The sequence below is a fragment of the Merops nubicus genome, unplaced genomic scaffold (assembly GCF_000691845.1).
Source record: "Merops nubicus isolate BGI_N331 unplaced genomic scaffold, ASM69184v1 scaffold20897, whole genome shotgun sequence".
Lineage (NCBI taxonomy): Eukaryota > Metazoa > Chordata > Aves > Coraciiformes > Meropidae > Merops > Merops nubicus.
In genome coordinates, this window is record NW_008618583.1 from 31,982 (window position 1) to 50,118 (window position 18,137).

The 18,137-nt window shown below is 42.1% G+C and overlaps 1 protein-coding gene across 1 annotated transcript in view; it reads left to right on the forward strand.

Annotated features, from left to right (window-relative positions):
• Positions 1–13,156, forward strand: part of SNX30 (sorting nexin family member 30) — a gene marked incomplete at its 5' end in the record, with an annotated part of 28,783 nt that extends 15,627 nt beyond the window's left edge. The window contains 3 exons of the mRNA XM_008943505.1: positions 3,215–3,301; positions 10,887–11,039; positions 12,715–13,156. Of these exons, the coding sequence (XP_008941753.1) occupies positions 3,215–3,301; positions 10,887–11,039; positions 12,715–12,774 (300 nt within the window). The remainder of the gene's footprint in view (positions 1–3,214; positions 3,302–10,886; positions 11,040–12,714) is intronic.
• Positions 13,157–18,137: the final 4,981 nt, after the last annotated feature.

Consider the following 18,137-nt stretch of genomic DNA (forward strand, 5'->3'; position numbering starts at 1 on the left):
TCATTAAAGAGTTGCAGCTAAACTACCTGTTGGCTTGGAGACAGCCCCATTCTAAAAGAGCTCTTGTCAGGTGATGGCAAAGACACTAAGTGCAGTCTCCAAGCCAATAGATAGTCTAGCTGCAAGTCTTTAATGTCACTTTCCCTGTATTAAGTGGTATATACTGCCAGAAGTACCTCTTCAGCTGAAGAAACTCCTGCTTTTTAGCTTAGTTTTTAGACTGCTGACTTTCTATTGCTCTGAAGGATTTACTCTTCCTGTCAGTTTTTCCCCTGGTAATGGGCTGAATATATTTTTGATGCTTTGGAACCAGTTGGATCTAGAAACCATGCTTGTGAAATAGCAGTTACTAGCAAATAAGAACTATGTTGCTTACTGTCCAGCTTGGGAATCTCTTTAGCTTTATACTCTGTCTGAAAATCAAGAATAAAATCTCCTGCTAGCCAAGGCAGACTTCCTATGTTCTTTCACTCTCAAATACCAAACCTGAAATATCTCAGGTCATACCGAGTGCAATTTTCTTATGCTAGAAAATACCAGTCTGATGCTATTTCTGCAGTAAGCAGCTACAGAACTGGCTTCCCAGACTCCATAAAACTGAGTAAGTAACTGTAAGGGAGGCTACTCTTGGAGTGCAGGAGGTCTGCTGCTGATGGGACCATCATCTTTGCTAGCAGTGCAGTCCCAGTGACCTCCACTCTACATAATTCAGTGCTGATATTAAAATAAACTCTGCAGGCTTAACACTGCCAGGAGGGCTTCTGAGGTGATGTGATCCCCAGCTGTGTGCTGAGACGTTACTTCCAATGCATGTTTAATGCAAGCACCTCATGAATAACTAACTGTATCTCTAAAGGTGCACAGTAAGTAAGGATCCCCTTGTGAAGTCTAGTTGCGGTAGGAAACTGAGGTGTGCAAATGCATAGAATTGCAATTTAAGAAAAGAGTCTGGTGGCAAAGTCGTGAAGCTTCTTCAGATATATGGGCTAAGGTAGAATGTTTCAACTAAGTACAAAAAGGAGAAGGATCTGCCTCACTGAAGGCAAGCCAAGTCTTGCTTGCCTGTACAGGGATTAATGGTTTAGTTCTGTCCCCAGATAACTGAAATACGATGTGTGAATTCTTCCTGTCTAGTGTTGGTTTCTTCCAGCTTCTTGTGGGTGTTTTTTTTTTACTCTTATTTTTAACTTTTTTTTTTTTTTTTTGTCTGAGTCTTTAACTAGTGGAAGTATTGCATGGGCTGTGGTATGCATGGGGATGCTTAGTACAGAGCTATTCATAAGGGTTGCTGAAGCTTTAATGCTTGCTCTACAATTGAAAAGAGATTGCCTGGAGGTGCCAGAGGAAGTGCTTCCTTTCACATCTGGGATAGATGAAAGGCAGTATTTTTTTCTCATTGCTTATGGGTTGACCATTAATAGATACTCAAAGCTGTATTCAAAAGCATATTGTTGATGGTCCACAGTGGATGAACTTGAGCACTTAAGAAGAAATAAGACACCTGCCCTTTGAATCTTGCATGCTGATACCTGTTAATCATTAGCTACTCCTAGTACAGATCCAGCTCACTGCACCAGCTACAGGCTCCTAAAGGCTGAATGCAATTGCTGGTGGCAGTTTTTCTGAGAAATTTCAGTTGACTCAGGTTCAAGAGGCAATGCAATACTGAAATACCTGTTAAATCTCTCAGGCTTTTGTTGCATTGGTAACCACAGTCTCTTAAGGGCTGTTCCACATAGTTGCTTTGGTTCCAAAAGGAATGGGAATGTTGTGGTTGTTCAAGCAAACACAATCAATGGCGTGCTTACATCCAAGACAGGGTTAAGCTCTTGAAGGTGAATTTTTCAGTTTTGCCCCCCTTTTTTTTTCTTAAGCCAATGCAATATTGTAGTTGGAGTGCTATTCCCACTTATCATGGGCTGAGGTTTGTAAGTATTGATTGCAGCATCTGTTTCTGCTCAAGAGCAACTGCAGTGGTGCCCTTCCCTCGGCTTAAGAGGGAAGAGGGGGAAGATGATGATTAACAGATAGATGGTAAGTACATCTTTAATTAGGAAACAGGTATTGTCTGGACTTAGGACTTCTCGAATCTCTAAGTCTAAGATCTCTATTTTAAACATATTTTGTATGTAGCAGTGCACGTAACTAGTCTTGCTTTACTAGCCTTGTCTGAAACTGTAAAAATGACTAGTAACCTCCTTTTGTCCTAATAGGGTAGTTTCAGTGGGGTAATTCTATCTGAATGGCAGAAGGGAGGACTTGAAGTATCAACTCGCCAAGTTGTCTGAAAAAAATTTCAAGTTTACAGGTGCCTCATCAGTGAGTGTCAGCCAGCTTCCCTCTAAGTGTTTTTAGTAATAACTTAGCATCAACTGAGTTATAAAAATTACCAGAAGACTGAAGAAGTTTCCCACTTTTGCGGGCACGAACTGCTTATTTTTTAGTGGTATATTCTTAGACTAATATCTGTGTTTACTTTTTAAATTGTAAGACCATAATATAACCTTAGTGGAAGCCTTGCCTTGTGGATGTAGTACTAGATAAGGGTAGCATCTTTTGCTCTTTATTCTGATAATATTCCATGAATAAAATGTTTATTGCTTGTGAAACTCATTCAGGTAGTACAGTCCTTTTTATGTAAATTGTGCTTTTCATAATTTTTCCAAAGTAAACTAACAACCAAACCTCCCGCTGATCTAAAAGCAAAGATTACTTTTGTTCTACTGAGAGAATGCAACAGCTTGCTATAAAAGACTTGGAAGAGTCTGGAAGTGAACAGGGAGATATAATATCTTATGTGGTGGCATTTCTGTCTCCTAGCCCATGCTGTTATCTGTCTGGAGCATGAGGATATGAGTTTTGGACTAGGCCTTGACAGCTTTTATGCTTTTGTTTATATCCTTTTTGTGCTAATAATAATCAACCAATGAATTTAATTTACTTAGGGTTATGATAATGGTTACATGACAGCTTCTCTCTTTCATGCCTCCAGCTTGTCTAAAAGTTGAATTTTATCTGACCCTGCCAGCTGCTGCAAAGCAAATGCTTCTTTATTTTAAAGACTACTCCCTAAATATTGTAAAATAGGACAAAGTAACTCTAACTTTGGACTGAATTAGCATTTAAGCTGTGTCACTTTGCAGTTTCTTACTGCTGGAGAGGGAAGGAACAAGACGGGGATCCCTCTCACAGCTGTGTTTTCTCTTGCCTGTAGAATGTGTTGAAGAAGAGAGACCAAGTTCAAGCGGAATATGAAGCAAAACTCGAAGCAGTAGCCTTAAAGAAGGAAGACCGTCCAAAGGTTAGTACTTAAAACTATAAAAATTAATTTAGGCTTGCACTTACATTACTTCCTAAGAAGAATGGAAAAACAACTTCCTTTGTCTGGGTCTGGTGGCTTCTTTGCATATAAGCAGTTTCTAGGAGAGCAGAAGTTAGTTGTGGCGAGTTGGTGTGAAATAAAGACCTAGGTATGAGCATATATAACCTGTTTAGCAACTTTAATACTGCAGATCTCCCACTGTTCAGAGTTGGGTGGCTTTGACCTGTGTAATAGTTGAACAACAGCCAAAAATCACTTGGAGATTTCAGTGACACAGACTGAAGCAGTGGTTGGACGTTCCCTTGTGATTTGGCAGTATGTTAGCTCGCTGAGTTAGGGTCAGTCCAGGCCCTGGCCCTGCTGAGCTGTATTGCAGGACACTGGTTTTGACTGTGGAAGACCCCATGTTTTGCCCTTTATGCTAGAGAGCTCTTCCTGTGTGATGCTGAACAGACATAATGGGTGTCACTGGGTGACAGGTTTTGTCTGGGTTTCCTGCAAAAGCAGAGCTGTAAACTGGTGTGCTTGTGCTGCCACCTGCTTTCTGCATGGAGCAGCATGCAAGAGCCCTGCCTTAAATCACTGCAGCTTTCAACAGCAATGACAGTTTTGTTCCCTTTATATGCTTGGGGATTTTTTGGTTCCTTTTCTTTTTTCAGTAAATAGCTAATGGATGACTTTCCAGCGTTACGACTGCTGTACAATAATCTGACAGAATATTGACATAATGTCTGTAACCTAAGAAACTGAAAAGAAACCAAGCATAAAAATACTATCTAGTATTTTTCTGATCTTATATCTGTCACAGACTCCACAAATAGTACAGTCTATCTCCTTCTTCCTCACTGTAGCTTTGTACAAGCAGGTATTCTATCAAATTTTATGTGGGATAGAGGGAACTAAATTTAGAATATCCAGCAAGTCAGTTGAGGTTTTTAGGCATTTGACTTGATGCAGTGGAGCTGCTGAACTTGGCTAATCTTTCACCTACTGAGAAGCTTTTGCATCTCGCCTCTGAGTTGGATTATTGTGTAAAGCACAGCATTTTGAAAGCTGTCCGGGAATGTTTCAAATACTTACATCTCCTCTGCAGGTCTTTAGGGAAATCCTTATACCTTTTTTTCCCCTGACATAAGTCTTTTATTTATGAGTTGTACAGTGTGTTGTACTAATACAACTCCCTGCATGTTCATAGAACACTGGCTTGTTGTTTTCAGATCCTTTCCACCTGGAAAGAATGTCCTTGTCTGTACAACCTCGTAGCTCAAAGCTGTGGCTACTAGCAGTACACCTTGCATTCATTGAGGTCTCCTGGCTGTGACTTGCCAGAAGAGTGTCATGAGTTGGGTTGTGCAGTGAACAGCATTTGTGTTCCTTTCAGTGTATTTAGCGGCTTTGACAACTAAATATTTATTTTACTTTGGCAGCTTTTTTTTAAAACACAACACAACAAAAAAAATCACAAACAACAAAACTCAACCTAAACAAAACCTTAAGGGGAAAAAGGCCTACCTGTGGATCACAAAATGAGGGCCTGTCATTACTTGTTAATCTCTTCCACTGGAGGGCATGCTGGGACTTGCTGTACACAAGTCAGACTAGTTTCACAAAGCTCTGTTGGTGTCATTAGCTCATTCTCACGTTGGGATTGGCTTAGATGAGCTTAGAACTCAATGACTTAGAATTGCAGAAAGCTTGTAGGGCTACTGTAAATGTTTGTCAGCAAATACTGCTCAGAATGCTGAAATCTACCCCAAAAGCATAGTGTGTGTGGGTTTTTTTAACACTAATGTAACAATAGTAGTGCAGAGTCTGTAGCCTTTGTGTTTCTTACAAGTATGGTGGTGAAGTACTTCTTGCCCATTTCTGACCCATGCTGAATCTGGTTTTCATGGAGTGGTGGGGGTTGGAAAGGACCTCTGAAGACCATCATCTAGTCCAACCACCCTGCTAAAGCAGGTTCAGCTAGAGCAGGTTGGACAGATGGTGTCCGGGTGGGTTTTGAAAGTCTGCAGAGAAGGAGACTCCATGGTGTCTCTGGGCAGTCTGTTCCAGTGCTCTGTCATTTTCACAGTGAAGAAGACTTTCTGTCATGTTTAGGTGGAAATGCCTATATTTTGATTTGTGCCTATTGCCTCTTGTCTTGTCACTGGGCACCACTGGAAAGAATCACAGAATTATTTTGGTGGAAGAGACATGTAAGATCATGAAGTCCAACCATTAACCCACTACTGCCAGGTCACCGCTAAACTGTGTCCCTCAGCACCACATCTACATGTCTGTTAAATACCTCCAGCTGGCTATCAAACAATACCCCCACGTCTTTCCACTGGGCAGCTTTCTGGCTGCTCTCCCCCAAGCCTGTAATGTTGCCTGGGGTTCTTGGGACTAGAGTGCAGGGCCCAGTACATGGCCTTGTTAAACCTCATACCACTGGACTTGGCACATCAATCCAGCCTGTCCAGATCCCTCTGTAAAGCCTCACTACTTTCAAGCAGATAAAAACACCTGCCTAACTGGGTGCCGTCTGCAAACTTACTGAGGGTGCCCTTGATCCCCCTCATCTGGATCGTTGATAAAGATGTTAGAGTAGAAGGGGAGGAGAACCTCCCTTGACCTGCTGGCCGCACTGTTCTTAATGCACCCCACTTTACCACTGGCATTCTTGGCCACAAGAGCACACTGCTGGCTCATGGTTAACTTCTTGTCCACCAGGACTTCCAGATAACTCTCCACAGAGCTGCTTTCCAGCAGGTCAAACCCTAACCTGTACTGGTGCATGAGGTTATTCTTCCACAAGTCCAGGACTCTACACACTGTACCAAACTCTCCATCCTGTCCAGGTCACGCTGAGTGGCGGCACAGCCTTCTGTTGTGTCAGCCACTCCTCCCAGTTTTGTATCATCAGTAAACGTGCTGAGGGTACACTACATCCTTCTTCCAGGTCATGTTGGAGATGTTGAACAAGACTGGACCCAGTACTGACGCCTGCGGAACTCCATTAGCTACAGGCCTCCAACTGGACTCCGTGCTGCTGATCACAACCCTTTGAACTCTGCCTTTCAGCTCGTTCTCAATCCATCTCACTGTCCACTTACCTAATCTATACTTCTTCCTAGGATTCTTTGTGAGGATGGTATGGGAGGTAGTGTTCAAGGCCTTGCTGAAGTTGAGGTAGACAGCATCCACTGCTCTTCCCTCATATACCCAGTCACTTGTGCCATCGTGGAAGGCTCTCATACTGGTCAAGCATGATTTTCCCTTGGTGAGTCTATGCTGACCATTCCTGATAACCTTTTCCGCCACATGCTTGGAGACAACATGTAAAATGTGCTGTTCTGTCACCTTTCCAGGGATGGAGGTGAGGCTGACTGGCCTGTAGATTCCCAGATGCTTCTTCCTGCTCTTTTCAAGACTGGAGTGACATTGTCGCTCCTCCAGGACTTGCCATCTCTCTTGTTCTCCATGACCTTTCACAGATGATGGAAGGTGGCTTAGCAACAGCATCTACCAGCTCTCTCAGCACTTGTGCATGCACTGCAGTGGGTACCCAGAATTTTTGGGTGTCCAGTTTGCCTAAATGATCTCTAACCCCATCCTCCTTGACAAGGGAGAGTCTGCCTTCTTGCAGACTTCTTTTTCCTTTTACTTCCAGGGACTGGGATTCCTGAGGTCCTAGTGGTAAAGATGGATGCAAAGAAGGTATTCAGTAACTCCACCTTCTCCATATCCTCTGTCACTGGGGCACCCACCTCATTCAGCAACAGGCCCACCTTTTCCTTAAGTTTTCCTTTTCCTACTGATGTACCTGAAGGTGCCCTTCTGGTTGTCCTTGACATCCCTTGCCAGATTTAATTCCAAGAGGTACTTGGTCTTCCTCATTGCATCCATGCATTCTCTGACAGCATTCTTATATTCCTCCCGGGTGGCCAGTCCCTTTTTCCACATTCTATGGAAACTTCCTTCTTCCATTTGATTTTTTTTCAGAAGCTCCTTGCTCACCCATACAGGTCTGCTGCCTCCTCTACTTGATTTTTTTTTTTTTTTTTTATCTCATAGGGGTGCAACAGTCTTGAGCTTGGAGGAAGTGGTGCTTGAATATTAACCAGCTCTCTTGCTCCCCCCCCTGCTTCTAGAGCCCTAACCCATGTGATTCCTTGAAGCAGGTCTTTGAAGAGGCCAACTGTAGCTCTCCTGAAGTCCAGGGCCGCCGTATTACCTGTTGCTCTGCTTCTTCTTCTGTGCAGAAGCCTGAACTCCACCATCTCATGGTCACTGCATCCAAGCCTGCCCCCAGCCTTCATATCCCAAACCAGACCTTCTTTGTTAGTACAAGGTCCAGCAGCGCACCTCTCCTTGTTGGCTTTTCTACCACTTGTGTCAAAAAGTCACTGATGCACTGCAGGAGCCTCCTGGACTGTGTGTGCCTTGCTGTGTGGCCTTCTTATACAAGTAATCCAAGAAATGTAGTGGAGTGCAGGCATGGTTTGCTTTTGGTGAGATGAATTCTACCTCTGACCTAATTTATGCTCTCTGCAGTATGGTGATCTGAGGATACAGTGAATATGGCAATGCAGAGCTTGGAGTAAAAAGTGAGAATGTGTACTTACAGAAGGGTGGGGGGAAAGGGCTTGTAACAGTATGTTTCCAGAGAAATAGGAAGGTAGAAATGTCATATACAGAGCTAACAAATGCTAAATTTGTTGTTTCAGAAGTCTTTGCTACTTGGTAATGATACTGTAGAGGAACTTTAAAAATGTGGACATGCTTATGCTCCAAGCAATGCCATATGCACTTGACCATGCTAAATTCTGCATGCAAGGCATGCTTGTACTCTGTTCTCTTCAAGAACTATGTGATGAGGAATAGAGGTAGGTGTAGAATTTACATGAGATGACCAGAATTCTGAATATACAATTTCATACTCCGTTCTTACCTGCATGTGCATCTCTTCTTGGCTTAAACTGACTTGTGAAAACAGTGATGGGTCCTTCCAGAGTGTATTGGAGTTTGAACCAATTGTCAATATTTTAGGGTTTGGGGTTTTTTTTTAGCTATTCAGGAAGCTGAGAGCAACCATCAGTTAAGGAAGTGGCAACTTCCCCCGAAATCCGGTTGTCCTTTTCTCAGTTCCTAATTGCTAGGTAATATTTAGTATCTCCACTGGTAAAAGCAGATAAAAGCACCAATGTAGATGTTTCAACTTATGCCCAGATTTGACGTTAGAATGATAACCTCTTTTCATTAGCTTTGCAGAAGAGAGCTGAAGTGCTTAAAAGCTGTTAATTAAGTTAAAATTTTGTTTCAGCTACTGAGCTGCAACTTCTACTCTGGGAAGCTGCTGTTTTGGAAAGAAAGGTGTTTACACTCCCAAATAGGATGAGTGCATGTGCAGCCACTGCTTTCATGATACCTGTGGAGACGTAGCTGGAGTTCACTCCTGTTGTTCTTTAATCAGAGCATATGTGACCCATTTGCTGACCACTGGGTTGTCCCTGTAGCTCTAAACTCATACAGCCCTCTCAGCCTGACCTGCAGGAGAACTGGCAGTGGGAAAGAAGATTATCTTTAAAGTTTCACTGTGGTTTCAGAACCTGTCAGAAGCAGCAAGAAGCTGGTGAGCACTTAGATTTCCCAAGCCAATTAAGTTTGTTTCTTAAGTGGTTTTGCTTCCACACTTCATGACTTGTCTCTTGATAGCCTAGTCTTTCCTGTTGAGATAACAGACTACTTATGAAATATGACAAAAGGCATGCCTGCCTTGAGGGGAGGAAGCCAATTCTAAATCTTTCAGGTACTGGTTTGGTAGTTCTCTTCTGAAGCCTATGGGAGAACTTCATGGCTGGAGTTGCAGCAGAGTGGATTCTGTAGCCAGAAGCAGTGTGCTCAGAGAGTGCGGAGGCAGTGTGTAGGTACTGAACCCCTAAGCTGCCTGTAGTGTAAATCCAGTTGTGTGAATAAAGTGGTACTCAATCCCATGAATATGAAGGAGATGCTTCCTGTGACTCAAACAGCTTTGTTGAGAGTACAGCTGCAGGACCTTCTCTGAGTATTAGCAATACTTCAATGATTGACCCTAAGCCACATCCTGGAGAAGAGCCAGAGTTGATATGTTTCTCCCTAAGTCATGTACCTTGCCAAACTGCAGGGCAGTAGCACGCCTCTAACTTCCTATATTCTTAACCATTCAAAGCTGCTTATGTAGTTTGTTCATCCTCTTCCTTTGTGGAATTGTAGAATCATTAAGGTTGGAAAAGACCTCTAAGATCATCAAGTCCAACCATTGACCCAACACTACCATGACCACTAAGCCATGTCCTGAAGTACCACATCTACACATTTTTTTAACATCTCTAGGGATGGTGACTCCACCACCTGTGGAGCCTATTTCAATGCCTCACCACTCTTTCAGTAAAGAAATTCCTTCACACCCCTCAGACAAAAAGGGAATCTCCTGAAAGCATCAGGTGTAGGAGGAGCCGTTACAAACTTCTGCAGATGTCCTTCATCCTGCCTTTTACTTTTGTGCAAGTCATGGTTTCCATAGCAGAAGTTCACTTCTCATGTTGGTGCTGGAGCTCAGGGGTTTCATCTTCTGAGGTGTGGGCTTAGTCTGCATGTCCTTACAGGCTTCCTGCCTGTGTGGACCATGCAGCACAACGAGAAGGGAGAGAAAGGTGTTTGTGGCCTTCCTGCTTGAAGAAACATTTGTGAGTTGTTCCTGTGGTTGCCTGGTGGTATACATGATGTTAATTAAAACATAAGCAAAGAACACAAACTTCTTTGGCCTAAAGTGCATCTACCTTGGGCTGGTAGCTACTGTCAGAATCCATTTAAGTCTCTACCTAGGCTTACAATAGACTGTCCTTCAAGATTTCTCCTGTTGATTATGTGTTGTGTCTGTTGTTGGGCCCAAAGGGCTGTGAGCCAATCTACAGTGATGATCATCAGCACTCTGCATTTACTTTTTTTCAGGCAGACTGTGATGTTAAAAGTGGAAGCTAGAAACTAGAAGCTTAGGAATTCTATTTTGTAGCCATAGTTGATCACTGCTGTTTGTGTAGTGTGTTTAGAGAGCACCCTGATCTCTCTGTTCCAGCTCTTTGGACAAACCTAAAGGTTTGTTGTTTCATACACAGTGTAAATTGGGAAACACCTAGTGTATAAATATATGTATAAATATGAATGGGAAGGAGGAGAGAAAGCGCGCTCTGGAGCATCAAGCTGCTCAGTTTGAGAACTAAGAATTGAGCTGAGGCACCACTTACTGGTTTTCTACTCCATGTACCTCTACCAAGCTCTTCTTTAGTCTCCCTCCATATCTGGCATGGAGATGGACAAGCACAGCTAGTCACTGCCTCAAACAGCCGAATTAAGCAATCCCATCCCCTCACTAATAGAGAATTGTGGCTTTTCTCTTTGCAGCTATAACTGAGTTTATTCAGGATAACTACCAGGCTATTTATTAACTTAACTCTTTTGTAGCTTTGCTGTGTGAGGTTTGAGTTAATTCAGCAGTCTGGCATCTAAATGACAGTTTAAATCTTCCTTTCTTTTGATGCAGGTACCCACAGATGTTGAGAAATGTCAAGACCGAGTAGAGTGTTTCAATGCTGACCTAAAAGCAGATATGGAGAGATGGCAGAACAACAAAAGACAAGACTTCAGGCAGCTACTCATGGGGATGGCAGATAAAAACATCCAGTACTACGAGAAGGTATGTGGGACTACTGGAGTGTTGGTAGGAATGAGTAGTTCATGTTCCTCTAAGGCAGTGATAATTTTGCAGGAAATCTTCATGCTGTTTTGAAGAAAAGAATCTTGGGCATTTAATCAGTTTTCTAGTGCTGTGGAAGCTGCTTTTTGTCAACAGCTTTGTGTAACATGAGTTGCTGGTCATGCTCAAGTGACCTGCGTAAGACTAGTCGTCCTTTGGAAGGAAGCCCTGTAGCAGCTTTTCATTATGGATGCTTGCTGTCTTGCATTCTTGAATTGAACAGATTACAGGGCAACAACTGTGGTGATGAAGAAGACCAAAATTGCATGATCTCATAATACTGTTGGACTAGAAAATCTGTTGATACTAGTGCCTTTTATGAACCAAACTACATGGGTTAATGTCCATCCATGGGTCCCTATATGGATTACACCTGGTATGCATACAGCATAAGTGTTTCTAACCTCTGTCCCCTTTTATGCTGGTCCTGGAAATACCTGGTCAAGTACCTCTGCCCTTTTTAAGTTGGTGCATATGTACCTGAGATTCAGTGTCAGTTTATTTTAATGGCCTTGACGTTTAGCTGCATATGTTGTCAATCTGGTTTTGCTTCATGCTAGAACAGTGCTCCCCAATGCAGTGATTGATATATTAAATACTGCTAGGCTTATGCATGGTGGCATACTTCAACTTTTTGCCTATTGCTTTTTTCCACGCCTACTTTACAAATTTCTTCATGTGTTAGATTACCTCTCCATTTAATACTAATAACACTCTTCCGTTGCCCAATGTCTGCCTTGTCAGTAATTCATAACTAGTCCCACAACTTCCTTCACCCAAGTCTCTTCTGTCTTCTGAGACTGCTGTGGAGATGGGTGTTAAAGACTCGACTGAACATCCAGCACTGCCTCTGCAATTGACAGTTAAATCTCGTAGCTGCAGCAAGAAAGCTTTTTGGTGGTAAAGTGTGTAATCACTTCAGGTTACACCACTAGAAAAACTTGATTGACCTGGAGTACAATCAGGAAGATGGTTGACAGCAGTGCCTGGTGGATATAAGACCTGGTGATGAGTTTGCCAATTCCCAGTTTTTAATAATATGTATTCTACAGTCTGTATTTATCCAGTTTGACTTCTGGGCTGTACATGGTTGAAAAACAGTAAAGATACACAGCAGAAGAACTGGAGTCAGTATTATGGGGCTTGGGAAGTGACTCCAAAACCTGGAATGGTGAATTTGCTGGAGGTAGTCTATAATAGCTGTCTTTGTGTTCAAATCAGCCCTCTCTCACAATCACACTGGAAAGATGTGAATTTCTGCTAGAAACTCTGTCTGCTTAGCCAAAAGCTGTGATATTCTTCACTTTAGAATACTATAGCTTTGTATGGGGAAACCCTGGATCTTCTGATGATTTTCAGTGGTTTGGGCCAAATGATGCCTTTAGAAGGCTTTAATTTGTTTTCTTTCTTTGGAAGCTGCAGCTATTCTTTCTGAACGCTTTAATGCTGTTTGAGATTTTTTAAGTTTAAGGTTTTTTCCCCCCCCGTTCTGTAATAATCTATGAAGACCCGGCTAGCCTTACTTGAACTTGCTTTTTTTGGTCTGGAAGAGTTGGTCAGAAGTTGCAAGAACTGATGTACAATCCATTTCCTAAATCTCTGTTTCTTTCTTCAGTGCCTTACGGCGTGGGAGTCAATTATACCACTATTGCAAGACAAGCCAGAGACCAAATAAGAAGTACCTTCATGGACAGTCTAGCACTTCTATGCTCAGTACCACTAGACATACTGGAACTGTATGAAGGACTCCTTTTGTCAAGTTAACTAAAATGCCAGCTGCATTTGGGCTGGAACAGACACTCTGAAAACTGTTTGATTATTTTTTTTTTTTTTTCCCCCCCTCACTTTTTGTGTTTAAACAGGGGTATGTTTCATCTTTTTTGAGTTATCTTGAATGGTTCCTTCTTTGTCCTATGGAGTGATTGGGGTTTCATAGTGGAAGTACACGGGGATCTTGATAAAACTTACCTCTCTAGTCTGGAAGGAACTGATGAGTGGAACACTAAAAAGATGAAAATAAAACTCTACTGCAAGGTGCCAAATGACATCTTCATTACTGTTCTGTTTTGTTTGCTACAAAAAAAAAAAAAATTTCTTCCTATGATACAGTACTCCCTAACCAATCCTTATCCCTTTTTTTTGGATGGCCAGGGAAAGGCTGGAAATGAGTATTTTCTGTTTTGCTACTGCCCACATACTCTGGATGGAATAGTTTCTGGAGACTTTTCTGTGTGGGAGTTGGGCTGGTCCTGGACAGAACATACAACACCAGCTGCAGATAGCCTTTGATGCAAGCATGAACTGTGGTTTTCGTGAGTGTGGCATGCTGTTGGTTCCTACTAAGTATCTTTGTTTACCTTGGTAATTATGAAGTAATGTCAGTTGGCTGAAGTGTACTTGTGACTGACTTGGGGATCAAAATCAGCCTAGCTTCAGGAATGAGTTGAACAGGCAGTCTTTCAGGGCGTGGAAATGATGGAAGCAAGTATGAGTATTTTGTGTATTGTTTATAAAAATAGCTCTGGAAGCTGCATGGTAGAATTCTCTTGGTCCATGCTTTAAACATTAGTTTGATACTTGTGTGGTTGTGTTTTTTTGTTTGTTTGGTTTTTTTTTTTCTCCAAACTAGAGTCATTCTGGGCTTGGTCACTTAAGATGCCTACTGTGGTAAAGGCGGAACTCTGTTTTCTCTCCCCATGTTGTCATGTTGTTTTTTTTTTTTTTTTTTTTCAGCAGCCAGAAGCCAAAACCCATCAAATTCCTGCTTACACAAAGGTGGTTGTATGAAGCTTGCCTTAAACAGGTTGGTAGGGTTAGATTGGTCCCTGTTAGGTACATGTAGTGTTCATACCTGTCTCTACTGAACTACTTGCCAAGTCTTTTAAGACTACTTTTGGTACAGATCTATTTTCTTAGTTTTTATTGTCCTTTAGAAGTGTAACTGCTTCTGTAAGTCCCTTTTTTTCCTTTTTTCTTGCAGTCCAACCTCAAGTAAATGCCTCCTTGGTGTTAATGGCCTTAGGAATACTGCCACGATTCCCATGGTCTTGGTTTAACAACATGCAGATAAATCCTTTTTAAAAATCCTACATGAGGGTGTTTGGGGCTAATATTGGTGTAATATTGGGACTTGGCAAATAAATAACTGAGTACTTACTGCTAAACTTGAGTGATTGCTTGATCTCCAGCAACATTCTTGTGAAGAATCTGAGCAGTAACTGAGTATGTGCAACTTCTGTGTTCTGTGATGACCTACCAGGTAGCAGTCTGGTTTGGACTTTATCCTTTCGTAAATACCAACTATACCTGAAGCCCCCCTACTCAGCTTGGTGGCTTTATAGCAATTCTTAAGATCAGATATTGCAGCAGTGTCTTAGCTGTCAGGCTAATGAGCTGTTGCTCTCTAGGTGCAAAACTCAAGTTTAAGACATTTAAAGAGGTCTTCCTTTTTAACTCAGCCTCCACTGGCAGCTCTGTGGTACAAAATAAACTATAGTTTTTGGCTTAAGTTCATGGTTTGTCAATATACACTTATCTGGTGTAAATGAGACCTCTGCTTTACGTTGCTGTTAAGCCCAGAATGACAAACTCCTCTTGTAGTGCAAGGGAAGTGCTTAAGGAGATCTCTTGAAACAGTTACCAGATGTTTTCCTCGGTCTTTCCCTTCTAAAATAAGCACTTGCATACCATTTAGCAGTCTGACCTGTAGGGTTACAGTCTTCCCTGTATCGCACCAACAGAGATCAAATGTGCTTTTCTGAGCTGGTTCCCAAGTGGTAAGTGGAATTCTGTAGTTGACACTGCAACATCACTGGGAGTCCAGCAAAATGTAATTTGAATTCATATTTAGGCAGTCTTCCCTTTACCTCATTAAAAAAAGTGAAAGATAAGTAGAAAGGATGGCGGTTTTTTTTCCTATAGGTGAGCAGGTTTTGTCAGATGCCTTACAACACTGAGGTCTTCCATGTCAAACTGAAGTGGGTATTGGTTCTGGGGAATTTAGCAATTGACATTGCAGCTCTTGATGAGTGGGGAGTACCCAGTGAATCTCAAATTGATGTGTAACTGTTGAGGCTGGAGCTATTGAATATCAGCTTATATTTGCTGTAATCTGATGCACTGTTTCTGTAGAACGGTTTTGAAACTAGTACTCATCCAAAGCATGTTTTGATTTCAGATAAATCTTTCTGGCTAAGCTGTTGAAAGCAGGCATGCTTTGTGCTTCCCTCTTGGGAGTATGTGGATCTGTGGCACCTGCAGGTTGATTCTGAAGAGAGGTTGGAACATGTGCCTCAGGCTGTTGCCACTAATAGGATTTCTTACCTGATCTGTAACACCAAAATCTCTTAAGTCCCTACAAGGAGGGTAAACCAGAACATTCAAAAGAGGAGTCCTTTGCAAGAGTTGCTGCAGTGTAAGAAGAGTGTATAGTGATGGGTCTCTCGGTTCCTGTGGGACATGGAGTGGTCTCTTTAGCTGTTGTAAATCACTGAATACCTGTGGGAGAGGTGGTGAGGTGTGGGGGAGATCCTCACTGCGAGGTTTGGGGCAGTAGTGCCAAACAAGAGAACTACAGAATAGCTGGAAACTCCTGTAAGATGTAAAGAGTGGACTTGGCGTCTGTTAGGGGGAGGTCAAGATCTGAACTGCTAGTGAAACTCTGACATGTTATTCAGTACTCCTTACAGGATAGGAGTCTTTCCTTTGGGTGGCCCAATCCGTAAGTGTGAAAAGTAAAAGAAAGGTGTTGGTGAAGGGAAGCAAGTGCAGTGCAGGAGCTTCACCTTTGAGTAACTTTTTGAATATTCAGTCACTTCATGTTAATGCATGTGCATTTTAGCGCACGTGCAGTAAAATGATGCCCAAAGTAGTTGCACCCTTTCTGTGAGCCTTTGTAACATGTGGGTCCTTCAACAGTCCTTAAATTAGTCCAGTTTTCCTTGTAAACCGTAGCCAGACCAAGTACCCTCTCAGAGGATCCATAATTCACTGCTGTCCTAGTTACTTCTGTGTAATTTCTGGGATATTTGTTTCTTCTGTTAACCGGCACCAGCACAACAAAGCAAGCACTGAGATCTTGTGTTCATGCTTGGTAAAGAACCATGCATTGTTCATGTGTATGCTTACCAGGTTCTGACTCTTGCAATAATATAGTTATTGAAACGTCATGGCTTTTTCAGGTATCCATTGAAAAATGAAAAGGTAATAGTTGTAGCCTGAAAGACATGAACTCTTCTGATGTGAGTTGTATCAAGGAATAAACTATGGATTCTTCACTGAAGTCTACTTGGTTTTTTGTCACACTGACACTTGTGCTAAGGACAGGGTAGCAGGATAAGTGGTAGAAAAGCATCTGCAGAGCACAAGTGGCAGGGATGATCCTGCAGAGGTATGGTGAGGTAGCAGCCTGCAGCAGCGGATAGCCTGTGTGATGCACGTTGCTTCAGGCATTGGTTCTGCAGATGCCAAGGTACAAACAAATTCCAGCCCACCAGGGGCTGTTCAGGGTTTAAACAGGAGTCATGCTTTTGTTAAAACTTGCACAGTTTAACCAAGTGAGATTAATGTTGCCGACTGTTTAAAATCCTGGTGCTGATAACCACTGAGAAAAATTTCATAGGCTAAACTAGCTCATTAGATGTTCAGCATTCTTAAATTCTGAAGGTAGAAGTCTTTCCGTAGGTATATTAACTTTTACTACAACAGCAAATAAATAGGGAAAATAGTGTCTTTTTTTAAGGTAGGGATGTTGCTAATACTTGCAAGATTTTTGGTTGTTCTGTAAAGTAAAACTGGGGATCACAGGAATAACCTTGCCTTCTGGCAGTGTGAATGTTGCATTTTAAACATTTTGGGAGTGTTCTTTAACCAATTTTGTAGAAGAAATAGCAATGCTTAATTCTATACCTAGCACTTCAGAGTCGTGCCAGGGTACTTCAGTCATCACCTGGGCGAGTTTTAAGGTTGCATGGCTAAGGCACAGGACTTGAGGAGAAAATAGTGCACTTTCCAAACAGGTGTAAGTATGTCATCCTTATGTAAGTGGCATGCTAAAACATTAATGGCTAGTCACTGTTATAGATCACTTTTGAAGGCCTCGGTACTCTGCTTTGAAGCAAAACTATTTCCTTAACCTTGCTGCTGGGGTATGTATCCATACCTTCAGATCAAGCAGCATGGCTGGGGCCAGTGCCACATTCTCACTGCACAGGGGGACAGATGCCAGAGGGACGGTCCTACAATGGCAAACAAAGGGCTTTAGTCTTCAGTATATGAAAATAGAGCAGCACCATCCTCATTTTCTTCCTCTGTGCCTGCATCCCGCTGTCCCTCCTTAAAGTCTGGAGAGTTGACCTGTGCTGGTAAAGGCAAACTGGCTGTGAGCAGAGGTGGATCTCATGCCCCCTCCTTGTTGAAAGTGTCAGTATTTGGGACCAAAACAGTGCTGGCTCATTGCCTAGACTCTTCTGCTTTCAACCTCTGTAAACTACTCACTGGAACTAGTCACCGTTCACACCATTAAAAACCAAAACAGAAGCTGTAAAAAGACTTGTCTTTGTGTGAATTGGGTAGTAAAGAATGTAAAAATGGGAAGGAGGCTTTTGTTTCCTGTACTTGACCAAATCTGGCAACTGTGCTCTTGTTCAGACTCGCAGGCTAGGAAACGTTGTTTTACCTTTTGGTGCTGGCATGTTTCTATACCCTTTCATATATCTCTGTATAAATATACTTTGTGCATTGTTTACTATGGAACTAGTATTGATGGAGAAAAACACTTTGAGGTAAAACTGTTTGTAATTCTCTATTAGTGTGTACCTTTTTAAAAAATGCACCATTTGTTTACCTCAATTAATTTAATGGAATGGACCAATAAATGTATTAAAAATTACTCCTTTACCTAGAATATAAAGTTTCTTTTTTTTATTTTTTCAACCTTTGCCATTTAAATGTGTGCACTTACTTTGCTGGGCATCTCACTGTCTTACTGCAGAAATACCCTTCCTTTAAAATCTTGTTCCATTGCTGATTTAACTGAGT